At 48.5% G+C, this 19,091-nt stretch overlaps 1 protein-coding gene across 1 annotated transcript in view; it reads right to left on the reverse strand.

Annotated features, from left to right (window-relative positions):
• The window catches only part of GAS7 (growth arrest-specific 7), a 222,964-nt gene extending 209,219 nt beyond the window's left edge, over positions 1-13,745 (reverse strand). Inside the window, exon 1 of the mRNA XM_012653947.1 lies at positions 13,405-13,745. Within this exon, the coding sequence (XP_012509401.1) occupies positions 13,405-13,587 (183 nt within the window). The 5' untranslated portion in view covers positions 13,588-13,745. The remainder of the gene's footprint in view (positions 1-13,404) is intronic.
• Between the last annotated feature and the right edge of the window lie 5,346 nt (positions 13,746-19,091).

Here is a 19,091-nt window from a genome sequence, read left to right on the forward strand (position 1 = left end):
AAATTAATCACGGTAACAGTTGCACAACTCCATGAATATCCTAAAAAACTGACTCACACATTCTCAATGGCAAGTGTCTTGTATCTCGAGAGAGCTGTCAAAAAGAAAAAGAAAAGGGAGCGGTTAAGAGAGGATGAGGGCCGGGCGCGGTGGCTCACGCCTGTAATCCTAGCACTCTGGGAGGCCGAGGCGGGCTGATTGTTTGAGCTCAGGAGTTCGAGACCAGCCTGAGCAAGAGCGAGACCCCATCTCTACTAAAAATAGAAAGACATTAGCTGGACAACTGAAAATATATAGAAAAAATTAGCCGGGCATCGTGGTGCATGCCTGTAGTCCCAGCTACTCGGGAGGCTGAGGCAGTAGGATTGCTTGAGCCCAGGAGTCTGAGGTTGCTGTGAGCTAGGCTGACGCCATGGCACTCACTCTAGCCAGGGCAAAAGAGTGAGGCTCTGTCTCAAAAAAAAAAAAAAAGAGAGGATGGGGAGGAAGGTCACTTCAGGGAGCAGAAATACATGTGCAGGGACACGGCAAAGTCACATACGAGAATTAGGTAGTTCCACGTGGGTCTGATGACATTATACACGTGAAGAAATGGCTGAAAAGGCAGGTGGGCAGGGGCGGGTCCTGAAGGGCCTTGTAAACAAAGCTAAGGCCTGTCACATTGTAAAGGTGATGGAAAATCTCAAACAGGAGAGTTCTGTGATCAGACTGGCTAGAACAAAATCACTGCCGTGTCACTATGGAGGATGGATGTCACCAGGGGATGAAACAGACGGCCACTCCTGGTAGGGCCACAGTAGAAATCCAGGCAGCAGAAGAGAGAGACTAAGTCTTGGACACCAAAGACCTGAGGTTTCCATCGAGCGGCTGCAGGAGATGCCGCCTTTGTGGCACCGCCACCATCTTCAGTGGAAAGCCCAGGACGCAGGCCCGGGGTTAGATTTTGGGCCCCACTGCAATACTTTACAAAGGGATTTTCCATCCAGCCCCTTGAAACAAACCTTTCCTTCACCCCAGGAACAGGCAAAAGACGAAAAGGAATGCTTAAGTCCTTCAGCAGCCTCTTGAATTTCACTTCTCCCAATAAACAGCCTTTTCCTTATTATAAGAAGAGCCTCTTCTGGGGGTGTCCAGGCAGCCAGAGGCCCATCAGACCCAGGCAAGAAGCAATTAAGACTGATTAGCCCAGCCTGAGCAGCAGTAACCATTACGTTGCAGTTTCAAACAAACCAGCAATGGCCAGACACGGCAGCTTTGCTTGCTTTACCTTGTAGGATCTGTGCCCCAAAGCCCCCCAAGAAAGTGCTGTACCTTCTTGCGTGCAGCGCCCAGTGCTGTCCCAGTATCAGCAGCTGCTGCATCCCCTGGGAGCTTATTAGGAATGCAGAGTCTCAGGTCCCACCCAGACCTACTGAATCCAGATCTGCATTTACTACGATGCCCAGGTGACCGGTGCCCTGACCACAGGCTGCAACCAGACAGTCTTGCCCTATGACTTCAGCAGGGCCTGTGGAAAAGGATCTCCCTCCCCCAGCAGCCCCCCAATGGAAGCTCCAATTGACAGGCAGCCTTTGCATTCAACTAAGATCTCTAGAGCATGCGGGAATGTAAACTCCATGTACAGAGCGTGTACAAGGACTCTCACAGGAGCCCTGTGAAACTTAGAAAGATTCCGCAACTCGCCTTGGGTCACACAGGCAGCAGGGGCTGATTTGGGATGTGAACCCAGACCCGCCACCCTCTTGTTGTGCTCTCTGCTGCCCACCTTTGGGCAGGGGGCAGGGTGTTGCCCCATTCTTGAACATGGTCTAAGCAGTGCACACTGGGGGTAGCGGCGGGGCTGATAGTCAGGCTCACAAATAAAACCACACAAAATGTCCAGCAGCCCCTTGGAACTGACAAACTGCCTCCAGATGCAGGGGCCACATCCCAGCCGCATGTCTTTCCTAACACTGTTGGTAACTGGCAAGACCATCCAGGGCTCTCTCTCTGCCGTGGTCCAGACGCCGCCCCCAGGCCTGGCTACTGGTCGAATACTGCAGAGCCGGGCTCCTGGCCCTGGCCCCAGGAAAGCCTTCTCAAGCCCCACGTCCACCTCGTGATCAAGGGACCCCCTCTGGTCAAACAGGAACACCCAGCCACCGTATCTCTGCCCTCAGATTAAATGTACTCAAAGAAAGGTCTAATTCCAAAACCTGTGCTCTTTCCATGACCCCATGTAGCCTCATATAATCCACTTAAAAAAAAAAAGAAGAAAGAAAACTAAATCCAATTTAATTCTAGGATTTAACATATCTTGCAGACAAACTTAAAAACCCCTAAGGGTACTCGAATGCCTTGCTACTCAAACTGTGGCTCGCAGACCAGCGGCAGTGGAGGCATCACTTGGGAGCTAGGTAGAAATGCAGAAATCTCAGTGTGGTATGATATGAAATATATTTGGTCTTTGTCCCCAGTTCCTGGCGCATAACTCCTAAAACCCTTGGAATTTCCTGAGTGATAAGAGTGTCTTTCATTCTTCATAATGAGCCCCTCTAATCACACCTGAGTTTATACTGATGCGGTGACTTGGGGTGGGGCCCCTAGACAGCCCAGGTTGGGGCTGTCGGCCACCAGAAAGAGCAAGTTATTAGAGGATGAGAGGGTTGGAACTTTAAGCCCCACCCACCAACCTCCAGGAAAGGGGAGCCCAGCAGAAGCTGCAGATGAAGCTCTACAACTCCTGAACAACCAGACTTGACGAGCTTCTGCATTGCTGAACATGTGAGGTACAAGGAGGCAGCCCAGCCAGCGAGGGCATGGAAGCGGCATGCCCCTTCCCTATACCTCCCCTCCGCATCCCCTCATCTGGCTGTCCACTGTATCCTTTATGATATCCCTTATAATAAACCAGTAAACGCAGCAAGTGTTTTCCTGAATTCTATGAGCCATCCTAGCAAATTAATCAAACCCAAGGAGTGGGGAGCGGGAACCCCAATTTATAGCTGGCCAATCAGAAGTATAGGTGACACTATTTGGCATCAGAGGTTGGGGGCAGCCTTGTGGGACTGAGCCCTTAACCTGCAGGATCTGACTCCAACTCCAGGAAGATGTGTCACGCTGCACTGAACTGTAAGAGACCCGGTCGTGTCCACCTGCTGGCGAATTGGCTTGGTGTGTGGGGAACCCCCCCTCCCAATCAAGTCCAGGAAGCGTTCCGTGCTGTGTGCGTGTAGAGAAACAGTGTGGGGTGTGAGAGTCTGTTTTTTCCTTCAGACTCAGGCTCCACCCAGACCTACTAAATCAGCATCTGCATTTTAACAAAAGCCCCACGTGCCGTGCGAGGACGTCAGTGTTGAGGAAGCAATGGTCTGACGCCATGCACGGTAATACCACACAGGTAGTTGCAGGTGTGCCCAAACCAGACGACAGGCCCCATGTACTTGGAACCTTCTTTATAATACGAAAATGTTGGTCTGAGTCAGATTAGATTTTGTTTTGAGTATGTCCTTAATTATCAACTTCTCCTCAACACGGTTGTATTTTCACTCCAAGCACAACAAATGCTTGTAGCTATTTATCAATAAACACTTCATAAATGAGAACAGTAGATGCAAACTAAATTCAAAGTTTTCCTATTTCTATTCCTGAATTATACTACAAATCAGAAACAAATGGCTCAATGACACTCTTCCATGAGCCACTGCTAAAATAAGGATCCTCTCTCATGATGAATTAGGACAAGGACTCATTTCTGTAGATTTGTTAAAATAGCATCTCTAAATGATTTTTACAACTTAATTAGGTTTTTTGTTGACTAACCCCGGAGTTCTCTGTGCATTTGACAAGCAAATGAGAAGGGAGGAGGAATTAGGGTATCTGGGAAAGAGAAGAGGATGCTAAATGCCTAGAAAGTTTCAACAGAAAATCTGAAGTGTGAACCTGAGTCTCTTGAACGAGGTCACCTGGCAGAGCACCCTGGAGGGGAGAGCCATCCCCATGGGCTCCCCGAGGAGGAGCTGCTGACCTCAGCTCCACGCCTTGGCTGTGTCCGCTGAACCCTGCGGAAAGCATGGCACATAGTAGGTGCTCAAATATAAAAAGTTGTTTTTGTTGAACCCAAGGTTGTGACAGATGTACTTACCATGTAGGAAAAAAAATCACAGGGAATTAGTATAAAATGACCACATTTGTTCAAAAAGTGTAGATTGAGTGTCTACTAGTGTGCCCAGCAGTGTGTTAGACACTAAGATAGCTTAAGGGAGGCAGGAAGCCAATTTGGAAGAGTAAGAGCTAACGATGGCTCTCAGGAGCTATGGGCACCTGCCGAAGTCTGCACCGTGGACTCTTCACAGCATCGATCCAGGAAATTCATTTTGAGAAGCCTTGCTCTAGAAGCATTCAATTCAGCTTGAAAGGCACTGCTCTAGGTGTGACAATAAAAGACTGAAACTGAAACAGACTAGAAATGGGGCATCCCATGAGTGACTGTCCACGTGGGGGACAATGGGGCTGTCCTGGTAGATTCAACTTGCTCCTCTTCTCCTTCCAAGCACATCAGGATTGCATTTTCTCATCCTCTTGAAGTTAGGTGTGGCTGTGCTTTAGAAAATTAAATACAGGCACAAGTGTCACGTGTCACTCCTGGGCAAAAGCTTTAAGAACCATGTGCTGTTTAACATGGTCCCCAGCAAGGTTCCGGGTAGTGGTTGCTCTGTCATCCTGGGTCCTGAAGGGTCTCACAGCCCCAAACGAACTCACAAAAGACTTGCAGTATGAGCAAGAAACAAACCATGTTCTTTTAACCACTGAGGTTTCTGGGTTACTTGTTATGACAGTAAATCCTCACCCATCCTGACTGGTACAGTATATGTTCCCACAATATAGCCCTTTTCAGAACATTTCTGTTACTCCTCATTGAGAACTGCTCAAGCTCATGATTATTTGAGGGTGGGTCCACTTTTTTTTTCACCCTGAACAGCATTACTTAACTCAATTACCATCTTCGCTCATCAGACTTCACTCCCACTGTCATCTGATTCCTTTCCTTCCCTTATTTCCTCCTTTCTGCAGATTTCCTCATGTATTTACGCTGCTATCTTTTCCTACCGTATGCTTTTTGGTAAGCTGCCTTAAAACCTATTTGCGACAAGGTGATAGACAGATAGTCACGTGAACAGACACACCAGGCTTGGCTTTCGAATGAATTTTGGCTGTTTCCAAAAAATTCAAATCCACCCCTCAAAAGATAAAGATTTGCTGGTACTGAGGATGTTTAAAAGAATGTGGCCCTGAGCCAGCATGTATTCCTTCAACCTATTCTTTCCACAAAAGAATACTTACGGAATGCTCGGTACACACAGTCCCTGCTTTCAAAAAGCAATCCATTTCTGGACACACCATCTCTTTTTGCCTCATCGTAAGGAGAAATTCGTATCCTGCTAACTCCATGAAAACATTTAGCATCACTGACCAACATTTCTACTGTTAAAATTCAGTTTCAATACAATCATTTAGCTCTTTCTGTTTGTCTGACCTTGTGCTAAGCACAGGTGAACCTCATTTTAACCAGTTCCTCCTGGTGGACATTCAGATCGTGGCCAATCTTGTGCTGTGAGAGGCTGTGCTGCTGCAGGCACGCTGATGTTTACAGCTTACCTATCAGATGCTTCCTGATTCGAAATTTCTAGAAGAGGAATTGCTAGGTCAGAGGACACTTGCAAGGTATAGTGCCAAACTGCACTCCAGGGAGCACAAAATCATTTTCCTACCCCCTGCCAATATCTACTCTTTTTTTTTTTTTTTGACATTTTTCTTTAAAGCTATCTTTCACATTAAATTTGCAATTCTTTGATTACTAAATATGAGAGACTAAATATGTTGAGGACTTTGCATGTCTTTTATTATGAAGTGTCTATCCAGGTTCTTTGCCCATTCTTGTAAGTGATGTGCTCCTCTTTGTTTTTTGGTGGGGGTTAAAAATAATTTACAAAAAGCACTTTCTGCATTAAGAACATTAACTTTTCCCAAACTTTTATTTGCCTTTTACCTCACTGTTTAAAGGAAGAGGTCTCTAGCGGCAGAATGAAGGATCAACAGATGGGAAAAATACAACAGGGAAAGTGCATCGCAACTGACCTGCAAGAGGTGAGATCCCCTGAGCCCCCCACCTCCACCCCAGTCAACCCACTGGCATGACCTGCTGCCTCTACCTGCAAAATACGTTCCAAATCCATCCACCTCTCACCATCTCCACTCCCACCACCCTGCTCCGAGCTTCCTAACTGGTCTCCTCGCTTCCCTCCCTGCCCTCTTCAAATCCACTTTCCGCCCTACAGGCCAGATGAGCTTTCCAGAACAAATCAGAACATGCCACCTCCTTCAGTCAAATCCAGGGCTTTTCCACTGCTGCATCTAGAAAACGATCCAGCTCCTCAGGTCCTGTCACCTGTCTCCCTCTTGGGCATATTCCCAACCTCTCATGCCCTTGCTCACCACTCCCTAACCATCCTGGAATATTCTGGTCCTTCCAAACATATCAAGTACACTCCCCTATTCAGGGTTATGTGCATCTGCAGTCCCCTCTGCCTCAAATCATTTTCCCCCAAATATTCACATGGCTGTCTGCTTTGCACCCCTTAGGTCTCTAGTCAAATATCACCTCCTTAGAGAAGCCTTCCCTAATTGCCTTATTGGAACAACCGACACCCCCACTCTATCACAGTATCCTGTTTTATGGGCCCCCTACTACTACCTTGAAATTATCTAATTTTTTGCTAGTTTACCAGCTCCCCAACTGCAAGAACTAGAAGGTTAGCTTCTTTTCTATGTTGGTCACTAGTTTACCTCTAGCACTTGCAACAGGGCTCACAGACCATCGCAGGCACTCAATGAGTGACTGCTCAATGAATGGATAATGAACCATCGTCATCTGAACCAGGGAATGGCAAACTATATTCAGCCTATGAGCTAGGAATGCTTTTTACATCTTTAAAAGGTTGAAAACAAAATCAAAAGAATAATACTTCATAGCACATGAACATTACAGCAAATTCAAAAATTTCGGTATCCATAAATAAAGTTTTATCGGAACACAGGCGTGCCCATTGGTTTTCGGATTATCTGTGGCTGCCTTTGCACTACAGCAGCAGAGCTGAGTAGTTGTGACAGAGACCATATGGGGTGCTCTCACCGCTTCTCACTGCCGCTGGCGCGCTACAAATCACAGCGAGGCAGCTATAACTCAATTGCGCCTCGCGGCCTGCAAAGCCTAAAATGTTTCCTGGACTCTTACAGAAAAGATTTGCCAATGCAAGTTAAGGAGGAGAAGGCTTTAAGCGATGTTTTTAAGGGAGAAGGGACAAGGCTTGCTAACCTACTGCACAGAAGAGGAAAGGTACGGAGGGAAGTGTCAGGCAGATGGTGGTGACAGTCACTAAGGTTTGGAGGATGGAAGGAGAAGGCAGCGGAGAGAGGAGAGAGGTGGTAAGTTTAGTTTTGACGCGTGAAATTTGAGTACCTGGGGGCTGAATCTAGATACCAGCCTGTCGCTTGAGAACCAGGAAGTTAAACTAATAAAACGAATTTTTATCAGATGGGAAAGAAGACACTAAATGTGAAATAAGGAGGTGAGTGGGTCCTCTTAAGACGTCTCACAATTCATCCGCCTATTGCGACTAAACTTTCACATGTCACCCCATGCTCTGGGTCTGCCAAAGGAAAAGCCAGACAGACCCGCTAGCCACCATTTCCACTTCTCACCAGAGGTATAAACACCACCCGAGACGCCTTGCCTTGCCGTTGCAGGGAGGGAGAGGAATACACTAATTTTGCATTTAACTTCAGAGGAATCACAGTCCTGACATGCTGTTAGAAAGCTTGTCAGGCGTCGCCTTGCTGCTGTGAGTAATAAGGGAGCAAGGTGCAAGAACAACGTACCCGCGGTGGCCTGATAATAGTCATAATACCTTACGTGTGTACAAGTCTTCCTGGTTTACCAAACATTTTCTTTCCCCAGCAAAGTGGGGACCAGCAACCGTGTTCACAGATAAGGTCTACCTCACCACCAGATAAAAGCTGGGCTTTTGCAGGCTGGGAAGAGTACAAGAAGGTCAGCCTCTCATTCGTGTTTCTAGGTGGTAACAGACATCAGAGCTTCACACGGGGGTGAAGGGATGTCAAGGATTCCTGCCGACTTGTTGCTAAGGGAACTTTTGTGAAGATGCCCTGAAGCCACAGAATCCATAAGCCCCACCCATTGCTTTAAAGTCCTGTGGGGTGGCCACTTGACAAGTCCAGCACACAAGCGTGGCAAGGGGGGGTGTCTCCTTCTGAGTAGAAGCCGACGGAGTGGTGGGCCAAGGGTCAGTTTTCAGACAGCAGGAGCTGCAAATAGAGGCCACAGCCCCCGGATCATAAAAGCAGGATGACTTAATGAAGATGTCAGAAAGCACCTTGTTCTTCTCGGTCACAATTACATACCCCATGAGCCACCAGCCCTAATTACACCTTTTGTGAACAAAGTTGATGACCGTCTGAAAAAACACTGGCATGAGGGATAAGGTCATACCCATTTTAGGTGATTTTCATGTTACAGAAAGAAAAGCCCTGTATTAAAATCAATTTGTGTAACGTAGCAAGCATCTACTGGATGTCAGGCAACCCAGATACACTGTGTCTATTAATCTGAACAGCCCTGGCCTGAAAAAGGCTGGGCTAGTATGTCAACGGCTTAGTAGACAGGCCCAGGGCCAGGCAAATCTGATTTCAAATTCCAGCTGCATTATTTATTGTGTGGCCTTTATAAAGAAACCTCTGGCATCTTAAAAAAAAAAAAATTCTTCCAGGATTGCAATAGAGAATCTCCAAACAGAACAGCCAAGTCTCTGCATTTTACCTCCCTCTGGGAGCTCTCTCTCATCAGTCTGCCCTGGCACTACCTCCCCTCTAATGGATCCTCTGTCCCATGTGTGTTCTCCCTGCCATTCTGAGGCAGCTAGTCTGCAAAATGGCCCTCAAAGAACCATGCCTCCCTTGTATCCACACCTGTATCTACCCACCTCCCTTCCGAACTCACTCTGGACTGGTCCTGTGACTCACTTTGCCAATAGAGTGTGGCAGAAGTGATACGCCAGTTCTGCGCCTAAGCCTTAACAATGCCTGGCAGTTTGTACCTTTGTGTTCTTGGAAGCCAGCTACCACATAAGAACACCAACTAAGCTGCTGAACAGAAAGGCCATGTGGAAAGGCCGTGGAGCATGAGATACCACATGGAGAGAAAGGCTACATGGAAGAACACTAAGGCACAAGGCAGATAAGTAAAGATGCCACTTTGAAGGCTGCAGCCTCACTGAGCCTGCAGAACCCCAGTCCCAGCCACCATCTGACTCCAACCACATGGGAGACTCCAAGACAGACCAGCAGAAGAACTGCACGGCTGAGCCCTGTCAACCCACAGACTCATGTGAGATAATAAATTGTCGTTTTAAGACACTAAGTTTTAGGGTGGCTTGTTACATAGCAATAGATAAAGCATCATTCCTTAATTATCCATAGCGCAGCCCACTCTCTCTCACAGCCATTCCTTATAAACTCCTGAAGCACAATCACATGAACCCAAAATGGGATAGCAGAGGGTGGAGAGGAGCTTAAGTTCAAGGGTGACCCTTTGCCGCCATCCTAGTTTCTCTACCAAACAGCATCATATCCTACTAGTACCTCTGAGGTCCAGACTTTCCAGCCAGATCCTGGATTCTAAGAACAGCACCTAGTTCAAGAAAATCTCTATTTTGTTTGCATTCCAACCTTATTACCCCCCAGAATTATTTCCTAAAAGTTCTGGGAGTTTTTGCAGATACCTTACAGCATTCTCTAGGTCCCTAATTTTTTCTCTCCAGTCAGGCGAGAGTAGACTACAAGGAATTCCTGGGCCCTGTTAGGCCCTCCAGCCACTGGACCTGTCCAGCCACTGGGTCTGTCTTTGTACCACGTCTGACTCTCTGAATCTTCCCTAGGATGGAGATCTGGGCTACCTCCTCTGTCCACCTTCCCTGGGAGCTGTCTCTCAGCTTCCATGCATCCCAGACAGCTGGTGGAAACCTCTTCACATGTGGGGCCCGCAGGGTCCATGGAGGTGATCTTGGGCCTGGCTTGGAGCTGGCGGAATGTGCTCCCACAGCCCAGAGCCCTGGTCTCAGGTCTTTCCCCCTACCATACCTCTCAAAAGATGTTAGAAGACTGAAGAGATCCTCAAGAAAGACTTTTCTAGCTACTCTTACCTAAGGGTCTTTACATCTCATTGCCAGCTGTGGTCCTTGGCTATCAGGCTTCATCCCTTTTTTGGGGAAAAGGGATGATTCTCTCCTCCTGAGAAGGGGCTGCACCACCCCCTGAGTAGGCAGGACCCTTGTGGCCAGAGTCCCTGGGCCTACCAGAGCTCTCCACACTTCTCTGCTGTGCTGAGGTTTTCTTATAAACCAGATGTGTGCTATACCTTTTCACCATTTCCTTAGAGTCTCGATCAAAGAAATTTCCCAGATAACAAGGACCTCCACCGAGCTAGCCTCCTCCCAGGGGCTGGCTGGCCACCAGGGCAGATCTAGAGGCCCTCTCAAAGTCAGCTTCCACTCCCTTCCATGGCGTATGCTTCCTGCAAAGCCAGGATCTCTCAGTTCCCCTTTCTTCATCTGAACAAGAAAGAAATCCGTGGGGTGTGTCCATTTTGCACAGTTCTTGATATTACTCTTTTCATCAGAGGACAAAAGGTCCACTTGTGTAGGAAATATGTTGGAGGTGCCATTCTCAACCGTGTACCCACAATCCCATCTCTCCCGAAGGGCGCTGGTGTAGTCCATCTGTCTGTACTTGTCCCAACAGCTGCTCTAGCCTTGTAGACTCCATGGCCCCCAGTGAGCTTGGTGCCAGGCACCCCACTGGCTGGCCTCCTGTGAGGTTTACTCTCTCCAGCACCCATGGGCCCCTTCTCCAGTCTCATGATTCCATACGCTGGCCAGTCTACCCACCACAGCTGGGGAGCTGTGCATTCTCTAACAAACTGAGTCTGTCTTTGAGGACTCCCTCCCTCCCAAGGGGCTCCGACTGCATATCCTCTATCCCTTCCCAGCCCTCAGCCTGGATGTCCAGATTGCTCATGTTGGAGGTTCCCAGACACCAAGCACCTGACCCATGATCCTCGTTGTTGAAACCCCATCTGCTTTTGGGGTTACTCAGGTCACAGGGCTCAGGCCCCCCCCCCAAGCTGGCTGAATGAAACCAAACTTCAGGGTTAGCAGAGATGCTCCAAGTGACTCTCGGATGTAAGTGCCCTCATTCTAGCCTTCCCTAAGGGATGCTGTCACCCACATGTGACCTCAGGGGCAGCGCCTGCACTCTTCCACATGGATCTAGCCCCCACTCTTGCTTGCCTTTTAGCACAATTGAGCCCAGGCTATCACGTTTACAAGAGGCACAGGCACAGGAGTTGCTATTCAGCCATCTGAGCTGCTAACCAAATACGCATTACTCACTGGATACCTGACTTCACCTCTCGTATTCAGTTTGCTTGTCTGTCGAATGGGGAAAGTTCCTCAACCTTCACAGAGCTGTCAGGGGAACTGGTGACAATGTATGTACTATGCCTAGTGCCTAGTAGGTCCTCAACCAAAGGCAGTCCCTTCTCAGGGGTACTGCTCATCTGGATGAGCAGTCGGGAGTGGTCTGAGAGGCCCTTAGGCACCAGAGATTTCCTAAGTATGTATACGCCCGGGGATGTGACTGGCACGCACAAGACTGTCCCAGCTATTGCTTCTGCTTGTCCCCTGGGCCTGGTCCATCCTCCCTTTCCCCAGAGAAAAAGCAAAGCCACTCCACTCTGGTCTACACCCACCCAGCCTCACCCCCACCCAAAATACAGCCAGCTGAGTCCAGCCAGAGGTGGTCCTCACCGGACAGACATCCGCCAGCCAAATTTCCACACCAGTATTTCCTGGAAAAATGTGGCCACCAAAAGAACTCCCAAAATATGTATCTCTCCCAGGGTTTCTGAGCTAGAAACAAGGAAGCTCCGGGTCTTGCTACAAACAACACATTGTCTTTCTTTTACATCTGACTCTCAGGAAAGGTGTGGGGAGAGCCAAGCCATGGAGCACACGTTAGCTCTCCTACCGGCTCTCCGAGTTCAGAACCAGAAGGGTTCCAGGGACACAATCTGCTGACGGCCCATCAAAGCTCATTCTAGCAGCCCCTAAACTTTGCTCAAAGGCTACTCATCCCTTCAGGAGGGATTTTGTTGTTCTCCACTGGACCTGAAAGAAATGCAATGTACCTTTACAAGGCTTAGGCTCTATTTCTGACCACGGTGCCACATGTTGTCACCCTATAACCATTTCACCCTTCTCTTTCTTTTTCCCCTGATGAGTTGCACAGAGCATTTTCAGTCAAAATTTGCTACTTTGTTCTTTGTGAAGTAGGTCAGGGATTCAGTCTCCATGATTTGGGCAGTGTTTTACCAGAATGTTTTGTATAATTACACAATTGAGGGTAACTGCTAATTTAGTCGTTACAGAAATCCTACGGTCAGTCAGTCTATTTGTAAAGAGGATGTCCTGTAAGGTCACCTCCTCTCCCCCCACCCACCCCACCAAAGGACTTCAGAAACTTCGGATCTCTCCTCTTAGGCTGTGGTCACGAGCTCAGTGATTAGAGGACAGCGAGGCCTCACACTGTCACCCAGACAATAAACAGCCAGCCGACCTGGCTCAGCAGGTCCTGTGCAGCCCTGGGGCCAGGCCAGAACCCCGGGAACAGGCCACTTTCAGGTTCTGAGCTTCAGCCTGGGGAAGCTGGACCAGGGGAGGGGGCGATGGCTGGGGCTGCGGGACCCCTGGGATCAAGCCTGCTGAAGGGGCTCAGGCTGCTGGCCAGCAGGCTCGGCTGACCAGCAAGTGGGCGGCTCCGAGGCAGCCAGGCAGCCTGACCCGGGGCAGCATGACCGTCCAAGGGTCGGCAGGCTCTGGGATCCCGGGTGGAGACGCGGGGCCGAGTCGGTGCCACTTCTCAGACCCGATCCTCCGTGCATCTTCCCAAGCCGGCTGGACTCCGGGAGCCCTTCGCCGGCCCCTGCCACTGCCGGGAACGCGCCCGCCCGCTCCAGAACTCTCACAGGCAACAAGTTCTCGCTTCCTCAAAGCGGCCACGATGTGCTCGGGAGGCCCGGCGCTAGGGGAGCCCGCGCTGCCCACGCCCGGAGGGGCGCCCGCTGCCTTCGCCACCCCCAGGAGCGCGGAGCTACAGGTCGCACTGGCAGCGGCTGTCCCCGGGGCGCTCCTCGGACAGGGACGCTGCGGTATCCCGGGTGTGGGCAAGAGGTATGAGAGCGCACGGAGGACCTCCGCCCCCGGTCTTCCAGCCCCAGCCATCACCCCTTACCTCCAGCAACTGCACGTAGCTCGCCGGGAACCAGCCGCGGAGCCCGTCCTCCTTCTCGCCTTCCCACCAGCCGCCGTCCGGGACCTGCAGCAGCGTGATCAGCTCGCCCGCGGCGAAGCGCAGCCCCTGGCCGTGCCGCTCCCCGGAGAAGGGGTACAGGGTCCGGCAGCGGGCGCCGGACATGGCCTTGGCGCCCGGGTTCACAGCGCAGCCTGCATCCCTGCCGAGCCCCGCGTGCTGGGCAGCGGCCCCGCGGGCTCCCAGGCGCCCGGCGCTCCGGGCTCCCGCGCTATGGGCGCGCGCCGTCTCGGGGGTGCGCGGGGGTCCCCGGGCAGGCGAGGGACGCGCGCCCCGCTCACGGAAGCGGAGACTCGCTGGCTTCGGAGAGCGAGTGGCGACGCCCCCGGGCCGGGCAGCTCGCAGATCCCGGCTCTAGGCGGGGGGGCGGGGCTCAGGGGGAGGAGACCGAGGCGCCGCGGGCTCCGGAGACAACTTCCCGGGGACGCGGAACGCGGGCTGCCGCCGCGAGGGCTGGCCGGGGCCGGGGCCTCCCTGGCGCGCGGAAATGCGCAGCTCCCTCGGGAGGTGGGACCCGGAGCATCCCGCTCGGCGGGACTCCGCGGCGAAGCAGGGAGGCGCCGGGCGTCCGCGGAGAGTGGCTGGCGGCCGGGCGGCCGGGCGGGGGCTCTCGCGAAGACGAGGGGGCGGGGCTAGGGCGGCCACGCCCGCCCAGGGCTGGACGCTCCCTCGCAGAGGCGGCAGGTCACTGGGGAGAGGGGCTCCCACGCGCACCCCCCACCGGGGGCCGCGGGAATGGAAACGCCCCTCTGCGCCGGCTTTGTAGGCCAGGTGGCGGGGACGGGCGGGGATGGGCGGGCACCTCCTTCGCGGTGTCTGTGCGAGAATGTGTTTGTGGCCGTCATTGTAGTTGTTGAACCTGGGGTTGAACTTGACTCACCGGAAACCGGACAACGGGTGAAAGACAGGTTTGAAGCCCGGCGCCTGAGCCGGCCAGCCGGGTGCACAGCGAGTCACGCCAAAGGGAATGAGCCGGGAGGAGACAGAGTCGGAGTTATAGAATTGGTAGCAGTCAGTGGGGACAAATGGAGGAAAGGAACTGTGAGAGCAACAGTCCCCGCCGCTTTGCATGCAAAGGGAAGGCCAACCCCAGGGTACCAGACCTCCTGAAATAGAGATTGGCCAGCTGAGGAGGCTACACTCATTTAGTCAGTCAACAAACAGTAGCAGGCTGCCATGTTCCATGCAATGTGCCAGGTGCAACAAAGATCATTTGAACAAGCCCCTTCTCTCCAGGGACCAGTGGACCTGCGTGCTGAGGAAAGTTGACCTTGAACTGATGGTACACAAGTAAAAGAAAGCTTGGTTTCTTTGCTAGTCTACTCCATAGGAAAAATTAAAGTATAATACATTTCCTAAACTGTAAACAGCTGGACCCTTTAATTTCTCTGTATACCTCTAACTACCCATTCATGCCCTTGCTCAGTAACATTTTGTGGCTCCCTATTGCCTATTAAATTCGGGACAAACTTTTCAGCCTGTGCATTTCAGCCCCCCACGGTACTTTCTCTAGCCTCATCTCTCACTGTGCCTGCCTAGATACCTGTTACAAAACCATCAGGTGGGCTACAAGAGCCTTAAGATCTTGCACACCTGTCTATGCTTTGAATCAGACCTTGGCAGAGGGCCTTTCACCTAGTTCAGTGGTTCGCAATCCCAGCTGCGCATTGAAATCACCTAAGTAACTTTTTAAAAATACTCATGCCCAGGCCCACCCCAGCTTTGAGAGTCAGTGTTGAGCAGTAGTCTGCATTTAAGTCATTTCACCTGAGCAGCCTCACCCTGGTCTCTGGCCATGGGCAAGGTGACAAATGCAGATTGTTTATAATATTCCATCAATTGCAAATTCGCAAACATTTGCTAGGCCAGAAACTTGGGGAAACAAATCCCTTATCACAGTCACCACTAAGAGTCCCTTAAAACAGAGCTGCATAATTTGATGTTGAAACAGTCACTGAAAGTAACTGGGCTAATCACGTTTTAGAAGGGCTACAATTCCCTGTATCAGGGAAATACGTGGCTTTCAGCAGGCTGTCCTCAGGAATTGTACCTGATGATGTGGCCTGCATCAAGGCAAGACAGCTGGTCTAGAGCCAACCTGCAACCCAGAATCCTCTATAGTGCCTGTGAGTAACTTGTGCTCCAGTTTGGACTTGAGAAATCTCAGCCTACACAGCATGCCATACGCCAGAGCTTCAAACAACACACCCCAAACAATCCTGCAGCACCAAAATGGATAATGGCTGTCAATTTCTTCAATTATGTCATTTCATTCCTGTAGTCCTGGGAGCTGATGAGGTGATTATTGCCTCCGGTTTATAGGTAAAGAAGCTGGGTTGAGAGGGTGCCACTTGCGCACCATCACACAGCCAGTAAACAGCGGAACCAGGTTTGCACTCAGGTCTGGCTTCTCATACATTGAATGCTGCTTCCTCTAGTCCCCCCAGAGTCCGGAAATGTGTATCCTTGGCTCACTCACAAACAGCATCTTAAGAAAAGGCTCTCTGGCGATACCCAATGTCAGTCTTGGTAGAAACGACTGAATTAGCAGTTAGTGGAACTCCTGTCCCTGATCTCTTAGCAATCAAGTAATCTCAGACAAATCCCCCAATACCTTTGGATCTGTTTCCCCATCTATAATTGGAGATTGAGTCCAATAAATGGAATATGGGACTAGAGATAGTAAAATGTAGTTAGTGGTTAAATGTATTTGCTCTGGACTGCCTATATTCAAACCCCAGTTCTACCACTTTCTAGCTGTGTGCCCTTAGGCAATGTACTTTACCTCTCTGAGTTTCATTTTCTACAGCATTAAAAGAAGATGATAATCTACACATCTATAGTGAACTTATCTTGACAAAGGTGCCAGGAACATTCAGTGGGGAAAGGACAGTTTCTTCAATAAATGGTGCTGGGAAAACTGGATATCCATATGCAGAAAAATGAACTAGACCCTTATCTTTTGCCATATGCAAAAATCAAATCAAAATGGATTAAAGACTTAAATCTGAGACCTGAAACTATGAAACTACTAAAAGAAAACGTTGGAGAAATGCTTCAGAACATTGGTCTGGGCAAGAACTTCTTGAGTAACACCCCCAAAGCACAGGCAACCAAAGCGAAATTGGACAAATGGGATCATGTCACGCTTAAAAGCTTCTGCATAGCAAAGGGAACAATCAACAGAGTGAAGAGACAACCAACAGAATGGGAGAAAATATTTGAAAATTACTCATCTGACAAGGAACAAATAACTAGGATATTAGTTTTACATATATATATATATATATATATATATATGGAGCTCCAACAACTCAATAGGAAAACAATCAAATAATCCAATTAAAGGATGGGCAAAGGATCTGAATAGACATTTCTCAAAAGAAGACATACAAATGGCCAGCAGGTATATGAAAAAATGCTCAACATCATTAGTCATCAAGAAACGCAAATCAAAACTACAGTGAGAGCTCTCACCCCAGTTTAAAATGACTTTTATCAAAAAGACAGGCAATAATGAATGGTGATGAGGATGAGGAAAAAGGGGAACCCTCATATACTGTCGGTGGGAATGTAAATTAGTGCAACCTCTATAGGATAGAGAACAGTATAGAGGTTCCTCAAAAACCTGAAATTAGAAATATCACATGACCCAGCAATCTCACTGCTGAATATATATCTAAAGGAGGGGAATTCAGTATATTGAAAATATATCTGCACTCTCATGTTTATTGGAGTACAATAGCTAAATTTGAGGATCAACCTAAGTATCCATCAATAAATGAATGGATAAAGAAATTGTGGTACATATACACAATGGAATATTAGCCACAAAAAAGAATGAAATCCTGCCATTTGCAACAACATGGATGGAACTGTAGAACATTGTGTTAAGTGAAATAAGCCAAGCACAGAAAGACAAATATTACATTTGTGGGAGCTAACTATTAAAAGTAATTAATCTCGTGGAGACAGAGAGTAGAATGATGGTTACCAGAGGCTGGGAAGGGTAGCAGAGAGGGGGGATAAAGTGGGGATGGTTAATGGGCACAAAAATAGTTAGAATGAACAATATTTGATAACACAACAAAGTGACCATAATCAACAATAAGTTAGTGTATATTCTAAAATAACTAAAAGAGTGAAATTGGAATTTTCCTGATACAAAGAAATTATAAATGCCTGAGGTGATGGATACTGCAATCACCCTGATTTGATTAATTCACATTGATTGCCTACATCAAAACTTCACTTGCACCCGATAAAGATATACAGCTATTATATACCCACGATAATCAAAAATAAAAAAGATAAATAAATAAATAAAAATGGTTACCAGGAAATTTTTTAAAAAGATGATAGTATTTATACCATAGAATTATTAAGAAGATAAAATAAGGCTGGGTGCGGTGGCTCAGGCCTGTAATCCTAGCACTTTGGGAGACTGAGACAGGAGGATCGCTTGAGGCCAGGAGTTTGAGACCAGCCTGAGCAACAGCAAGACCCCTATCTCTACAAAAAATAGAAAAATTAGCTGGGCATAGTAGCATGCACCTCTAGTCCCAGGTACTCAGGAGGCTGAGGCAGGAGGATTCCTTGAACCCAGGACTTTGAGGTTGCAGTGAGCTGTGATTGGGCCACTGTACTCTAGCCCAGGTGACAGAGCAATACTGTCTCAAAAAAAAAAAAAAAAAAGATTAAATAAGTAAATATGTAAACTGTTTAGAGCAATGCCTGGAACATTAAGTACACAAATATCAGCAATTATTATCTAGTTTGATGGTCCTGGTGATTTATTATTTAACACTTTTTTTTGAACTAAGATTACCAGGACAATAATAGAAGTGGAAACTCTTTCATCTTTTGAATGCTAACAATGTTAAAAGCACACACTCTGGGTTTCTGTTTTCTCCCAGGATCTGGCAGGAAAGATGAGCTCCTCCCTTATCAGTTTTCCCCTTTGCATTCCCCCTCCCCTGATCTTCCATTACTATCTTGAAGTTTTCTATTTGAATCTTTAATTTTTACCTTTTTTTGATAACTAAGTCTTATTTTACCATTAGACTCTGAGTAACTCAGGAGAGGAATAGTATCTTTGTTTTCAATTTCCATCCATCCTTCTTAAAGCCTAGCATTGAGTCTTGCAAAAAGCAGGATTTGGTACTTCCTGAACTCATTTTGCATAGATCATTTGGACCCCTGGTCATATTCAGATTTTCCATATTGCAAGTTATTCTGTCCACGTGCGTGAGAACATCGGGATGGTCTAATGAGTGCAGGCCTCAGGCGTTCTTTCTTAGCTTTCTCTTGTTGACACCATGCATTGGATAATTATGTGGTGGCAGATATTTCGTTTCTACCCAAGACAGCTTTATACAGCTAAGCATCAGCCTATGGATGGCAGAGAAATATACGTGTTTTAGTTTCTTAAAAAGCTAAACATAAACTTACTGCATTTCCTCCCAGGTACCTGGCTAAGGGATATGAAAATATTTGTCCACACAAAAACACGTAGTGAATGTTCATAGCAATACCATTCACAGTGGCCAAAAAGTGGAAATATTAATAATCCAAACGTCCATCAGCTGATGAATAGGTAGACAAGATGT

Source organism: Propithecus coquereli, unplaced genomic scaffold, assembly GCF_000956105.1.
Source record: "Propithecus coquereli isolate 6110/MARCELLA unplaced genomic scaffold, Pcoq_1.0 Scaffold435, whole genome shotgun sequence".
In the NCBI taxonomy this organism is placed as follows: domain Eukaryota; kingdom Metazoa; phylum Chordata; class Mammalia; order Primates; family Indriidae; genus Propithecus; species Propithecus coquereli.